This window comes from Diuraphis noxia, unplaced genomic scaffold (genome assembly GCF_037042655.1).
Source record: "Diuraphis noxia isolate RWA-SAM2 unplaced genomic scaffold, SU_Dnox_SAM2 contig0003, whole genome shotgun sequence".
In the NCBI taxonomy this organism is placed as follows: Eukaryota; Metazoa; Arthropoda; class Insecta; order Hemiptera; family Aphididae; genus Diuraphis; species Diuraphis noxia.
Window position 1 is genome coordinate 5,943,747 of NW_028301713.1, and position 6,889 is coordinate 5,950,635.

General features: G+C 31.7%; 1 protein-coding gene across 2 annotated transcripts; it reads right to left on the reverse strand.

The window, feature by feature from the left end:
* Nucleotides 1-924: 924 nt before the first annotated feature.
* Nucleotides 925-4,557, reverse strand: LOC107166972 (uncharacterized). Of its 2 annotated transcripts, none has more exons than XM_015515836.2 (5): nucleotides 3,852-4,557; nucleotides 3,621-3,767; nucleotides 3,369-3,457; nucleotides 3,214-3,294; nucleotides 925-3,164 (listed from the first exon to the last, which is right to left on the reverse strand). In XM_015515836.2, the coding sequence occupies exons 1-5, from the start codon at nucleotides 3,947-3,949 to the stop codon at nucleotides 3,130-3,132; spliced, it is 450 nt and encodes a 149-aa protein (XP_015371322.1). In that variant the 5' UTR covers nucleotides 3,950-4,557; the 3' UTR covers nucleotides 925-3,129. The 2 variants fall into 2 exon arrangements, with proteins under 2 accessions (XP_015371322.1, XP_015371323.1); XM_015515837.2 differs by having other exon boundaries at nucleotides 925-3,149; nucleotides 3,852-4,552.
* Between the last annotated feature and the right edge of the window lie 2,332 nt (nucleotides 4,558-6,889).

The window sequence follows — 6,889 nt, forward strand, 5'->3', positions numbered from 1 at the left end:
AAATATTATATCACCATTTTACAATAGACAATGAAATTTTCAAGCTAGTTGTATGTTATTAATACCATAAACACATTCACACCGTTTAATGATAAGTACTTCAATCGGTATTGATTTAAAGTTTTAAGTTTTAATAGCTGGTAAGTGGTATTATAATTACTAATTAATAATATACGTCATTTATTTTTAACAAAAATTAGTTTAAATGTTAATAAGGCAATCAATGCCAATGTAATTTTGTTCCTAAAAATACGCTCTATACGAGAACAGTGATTATGTTCTATAGAGTTAATCAAATGTTACGATTTTTTTTTTTTTAACTAAAGTAGGACAGCATTCTACAGGCAATATTAAACATCATTTTTTAATATTTTAATCTCAAGCTTAATAATGCCTTTAAAAATATTGATAATTTAAAGAATTTAAAAAAATTTAACAATTTTGAGCTTAAAATTATTTTATACCATTATTTAAAACTAAATAAAAAAAACTGAAGTACAATGCACCCAGTAAGAAGTCTTCTTTCAGATATGATACTCGACATCAGCCAATCTAAGTAGATTAATGAAAACGTATTATAAATATGGTGGCAACCAAAATATTATATATTATTTTCAAATTTAAAAAATTCGAAAAGCAGGCATCAGGGTTTTCATTATTAGAAAAATAATTTAACATATCAAAAATTAATGTACAATAAAGTACCCGATGAAAAGGTATGTACTATGTTTTGACCATTTAATAGAGTAGTGAGTTCTCTGATGTTTTGTTTTGCATTTTAGGTCATAAAAGAATTAATTACATCTCAACATTGCAATGCCCATTTTTTCTTTAATGTATACAAAATACTCACTAGCATTAATTATATATAAATTGAATGACTTTAAGTGAGCAATTGAGAATTAATTAATAAATTAAAAGCGATTAAGTAATATTGTATTTTTATTACATTTTTAATGACAGGCAAAATTAAAATAAATGTACCCATTTTTAATTAAAAAAATATGAATTATTATTCAATAACAGATATTAGTTAAACATACAGGGTAATTTTTTTATAACACTAACCATTCATTATCAAATATTGTGTCAGTGCAAGATTTTATATAATTGTAAGCCCAGTTTACTATACCATAAATGGACGTAGCAATTATAATTTAAAACACATTTTTTTTTAAATATATAATGTTGTTTTAATTGTAAATGTAGCTTTATAATTGTTCAAACCATGTAAAAACAATTTTGAGAAAACAAAAATTGACAAATTATGAATGGTCTGTGTAATAAAATAAATCATACTGTATCAATTATGTAATATTATTCAATAGACTATATTGATTTTTGTTTTTCATAACCAAATATTTTTTTAAAACTAAAAACAATATGTTATGTCGAATACACTAGGAATAATTTTATGGTGTTTCAATTCTTTTAATTTTTTTGTGTAAATTAATTTATTCAGAAAACAATAAGGCCCGTTATTTTTAAAATTTATAAAATTATATAATACACCCTTTACCAATCTAAGTATCAATAATTATTATATATAAAAAAAAAAATAAACAATAATTATACAAAAAAACAACAATAATACGCTGCACACCGTTTAAGTTTTACAAAAATTAGTGTTATACTTTTTAATATCTCCTATAACACATAATAATATAAATTGAGTTTTGATACTAATTCATTTCAAATGCCGATGTTTCTTTTCCTGACAAAAATGAACAACTGAAGACTGATAAAATTCTGTTAAAAAGGCAGTTATGGTTTTTAGCCAAGTGTACATCTTACAATATAACACACTAAATTAAGTAATAACTTAAAAAAATATTTAATAATGATTATTCACGAGTACAAGAATGCTCACTTTTTTTTACAATTTATTATAATATAATAAAAATGTAAGTAATATTTATATCACTTAATACAATTTTTTTCTAAATTTTCTTCTAATTTAAGTATAGATTCTATAATCAACAAAGAATTGATTATCCTCTTACAGTGAAACAATATTAATTAATGGAGCAATTGTATGATCAACAATATCTTTTGAAATTATTACCAAATGATCGATAAAGCTAGAAAAAAAAAATAATAATAATAATATTTATTATAAGAGTTGTACGAGTAAGCGTTATTTATAACTCAAGTACAAATAATTTTAGTATTTATTAGGGTAGTGAAAACAAAAAAAAAAGTTAAAAACTAATATTTATATAAAAGTAAACAGCTTTCAACTATTTTAATAAAAGCATTATTTTACACAACAACCATGGTTGAAGCCATAATAAAGTATTAACAATCAAACAGTTTGTTTAATTAAAATTATTATGTATTATAATCATAACCATAAATCTAAATGCTTATACAATTATGTTCATTATATACATGCATTCATACACAAACAATGTGTTTACTGCATTGTATATAAATATTTTTAACATAAACATTATGACATATAATATATATATGATATAGGCATTTTTATAAAAGAATGGATAAAAGTGTAAAAAGAATACACACAATTTATTAATCTTAACTTGTTACAAAATGGACTCGTACAACTCTTAAAAAATAGCCATTTTGCTGTCTTTGAATTAAAATCTAACATTATTTACAAATAACTTTAATAATAACTAAGCGCCTTTTATATTGTAGTAATGTGTATGTGGTGCTGGACTTGGTCAAAGCAATTACAAAACATTTCCTGATTATTTTTTTAATTTATAAGTGACTTCAAGATAAATCGTTTACGACTTAAATCACTACCATATCCATTTATTAGTAAAAAAAATTTTTTTTTTGTTTTAAACTGCTTATTGGTTTGATAATTAAACAATTATAAGAAAAAAACATGATTTGATTTAATTATTTGAAAATTATAAACCATTAACAACTAAAATGTAAAAAATAACACCCAAGGATTTTAAGTTTAAAGTAATTTTTAAATTCAGAGCAAAAAAAAAAATGAAATAGTATTTCCAAAATATTTTTAAAAAATGTAACTGTTTAATAAGCTGACAAAGTCTGCGCTTCTTTTCAGTAAAATGGTACAATTTAACGTATGATCTATTTATCTGGACTGCTTAGTTTTGTAAGGACTCCACCCTGGATTTAATCGTTCGTTTACTTACCCTGCTCAGGTACTAGAAAATACACAACTATTAATTAATTAGGACATTTATGTTGATTTCAGTCACTCTAACTAACCTGAGCCAGATAGATCAAAATTTGGGGTTCCGCGCGGACTCCATGTTGCATTATTGGCGACTGCCTCATCTTCCTCGGTGACTGAAAAGGAAAAGAAACACAAAACAATTAACAATCGGCAAACAAAAGACACTGACCTCGATGAGTCAACTTACTCATATCACTCCAATTGGTAATGTTCGAGTGTGTTGTTTTTGGACTTATCAGCTGCTGTCCCGTCGGAATGGATCCTTTATGCAATACCCTGAAGACGACGACGACAGAAACAAGAACAGGAAAAACAAAACACAATTAATAGTGAACAACTGTCGGACCAATATCGGTGATTGACTTGTGACAATAATGATGATGATGATGATAATAATATATATACTATAACATAGGCAGGGAGATGATATTATACTGACTTTTTTTTCGACGTCCACAAAACGTAGTCTTCCCGCTTGAAGTGTTCGGAACATATCCTGAAACTTTTGGACACCTGGCTGGAACCGTGGTTCTTGAACTTTTGGATGACTTTGTCGTTCTGACACAGTTCGACCCATTGTTTACATCTGAGAAAAGTGGGGTGAAAAATAAACGTTAAGCACACGGAATTAACGAGAGACGGACGGCGGACGTCGTCGAAAAATGCTTACAGGTTCTCGTTGGTCGGGAACTTGTGAAACGACAGGTTTTGCGTGCTCCGACTCGAGTTGGTGCATTTGTTGAAACAACAATTCATGTGCGACGGCATCGTGTGGTGGTCGTCGTCGACGTCGTGCGCGCGGCGGCGTTCGGCGGGCGCGCAGCGGCGGCGGCGGCAATGCGTTACGGTACGTCCTTACTGTGGTGCTCTGGGGCACACGCGCGCACGCAGCGGGAAACGGGGCCGTCGGTGGTAAATTTGAGACGCGCGCCGCCAAAGTCGGAGGAAATTTTTTTTTTTTAAATTAAAACGTTGTTACACACGCTGATAACGGGCTGCGTGATAACGGATCGCGTTGGCGGCATCGTCCACCAGGCAGTGCGCTTTTCCTATTTTCCGCGGTTGGTCCCGGGTCCGTGCAACGACACACCGCGTGAGGCTGACGGATCGAATGCGTTGTATTATTATATTTTATAATATGGTACTACGGAGCACGAACGGTACAACAACGGTACGAACGTGCGATATTGATATAATATACGAATACGACGACGTGCGTTGTGCGTAGGGTATTCGAACGCGCGCGCTAGCGCCCACACGTAACGTTTGGCACTTTGGGTAACGCGTGTCGCAGTGCGCGTGCGTGTACCTACGTCGACGGATCATGTGCGTGCGTATGTGCGGCGGGCGGCCATTGCAAGACGGCCGTGGCCGTCGTACGACTCGTATGTGTGCAGTGTGCAACTGTGCGGGTTACCGCTTACCTCGACACGTACGGTTGGCCGTCCGCGTGCGCCTTGCGGCCGCCGAAGATCACATGTAAATACGTGCCCGCACGCACACTCGCCCCGACTTGTTTACAACAACGTGTGGTGGACAGCCCCGCCACCGGCCCACGGGGCCCTGTTGCTGTAATACTGTGTGTGTGTTGTGTTGGCGTGTTGCTGCTTCGGTAGTTCGGTGCGGAGCACACAAATAATATCAAATGTTGTTGTTGTCTGTTTTACCGACACATTTTTAAAATAATTGTTATGATTCCGTTCCTGTTGTGGGGCGCCACTTGGTGGGTGGTGGTGCCCCATTTTTTCCCCAAGTATTAACAATTTTTTTCAATTCCAAAAGGACCGCTGAGACACTGAATGATAGCCATCTCAAAGTTTTTTGGGGCTAAGTCGCTAAGTGTAAATTAATGTGGTTGTCCTTCAATCATAACATGATATGAATTTATGATACAAAAATGTTCAATTAATTTTGCAAAATATTGGATAATATGACAAATTGACAAACTAAGGTCATTCAAATTCATGATACCGGTGTTAATGTAAGTTTAAGTCTCCGCGGGTTCCTATAAAAATAACAGTGACGATTATATTCACCATGCGATACTATAAAAATAATAAAATAAACAATAAATAACGAAAATATTGAACATTTCGACATTCGATAATAGTTGATGGGTAATAAACTAACAACTTTAGTGCTCCCGTAGATATTATAATATCTATGAGTATATCACGTCAACAGGACAGGTAGTAATAAATTTGTACGAAACAATTTGAATACTTTAAATATAGGTATTTTATCATTATTTTTCGCACTCCGGATCTGTGACAATTATGAAATATGACAATTGTTATCATTTAAGATAACCAAAAAGTAGCTTATTTATATAATATAATATTACAATTTAGAGACGCAATAAAATTGTATTATTACAATAATTACTTAGAACAAAAAAGGATTTTAGAAATGATAAGCTCTATACAATGATTAATGACTATAATGATTAATGACTAATGAGTAACACCAAGTAATCCTAATCATGTGCATTACAAACTGACTAACATTAAAATTTTTTTTCAAATATTTGTCCACCCACCTGAAATTCGTAGGAGCCCTTAGGGCTTAGATACTGGTACCAGTGGTACCTACTTTCCTTTAATAGTCCCGACCCTTCACCTCAGAAAATCCCTACTTATAATACCTATGCTTGTGCCCTGTATTAAAATCATATACACCATGATACGTGGATGTGGGTACACGACATATTCGAAGTTGTACTGATATAAATTTAAAATTATAACCAAGTTTAAGCAATTAGTTTCTGTGGTAAAATTAAAATCGATCTGGAGACGCATCTGAAAAATGTATACACTATCACTATACAGTAGGTATACATAATATTGTACGCCGCAGTAGGTATATTTATTATGAGCTGTTTGACAATAAATATCTCGACAGATATTCAAATAATATTTTGACAACAAACTATATATACCTAATATTATTATACAACGCTGATAATATTATAGTATATATATATTTACCAAGCATTGTATTATACCTATATCCATCTTAATATATTGATTTAAATGCAGTTCGTGTCAAGGACAAATAACAATCTCTCCCGTCTTTTTTTCCCCAAATACTATATAATTGTTTTTTTCTCACTCGTTTTAGTTCGTTATTCAGTTAACAAATATATAGTCCTGCAGCAGCAACAGTAATTTCTTTCCATACAAAATGTCACATTCGATACGCATTGTATACAATGGAACGATACAGTTATTATTGTAAAAAAATATATGTATATCATTGAATCCCATAATCGTATTGTATTATAGAAACGAGCGTAGTGTGCTCACGTTATAGGTATAGAACATTTTCTCGTTAACAGATTGGGAGGGACAGTGTGTTTCATTTAAAAACTACCCTGAAGTAAAGGTAAAAACACGCGGCCACCATACATCCCATCGTTAGAGGTCCGTTCAAGTCAATATACTTATATTCAACAATAGTCCTTCCGTGCGATATAATAATACATACTATACTGTTATAGGCTGCAGAATACCATGATATATTATACAGGGTGATTCATGGAGCGTACAACACTCATTATTTCCAAAAGTGTAAATGTTTTTGAAAATATAATTTTACATAGCTTCAAGTCGTACCACTCTACTCCGCTCATCTAAACTTTAAATACCTATATCTCGTAAACTACTTGCCCTAAATTCAATTTTTATGTATCGAAATACTTAGAAAAAT

Coding starts and splice junctions, on each gene's coding strand:
- LOC107166972 (XM_015515836.2), bottom strand. CDS start 3,949: ATGCCGTCGCACATGAATTGTTGTTTCAACAAATGCACCAACTCGAGT. Junction 3,768..3,851: donor TTCCCGACCAACGAGAACCT/GTAAGCATTTTT, acceptor CACTTTTCTCAG/ATGTAAACAATGGGTCGAAC. Junction 3,165..3,213: donor TTTTGATCTATCTGGCTCAG/GTTAGTTAGAGT, acceptor ATTAATTAATAG/TTGTGTATTTTCTAGTACCT.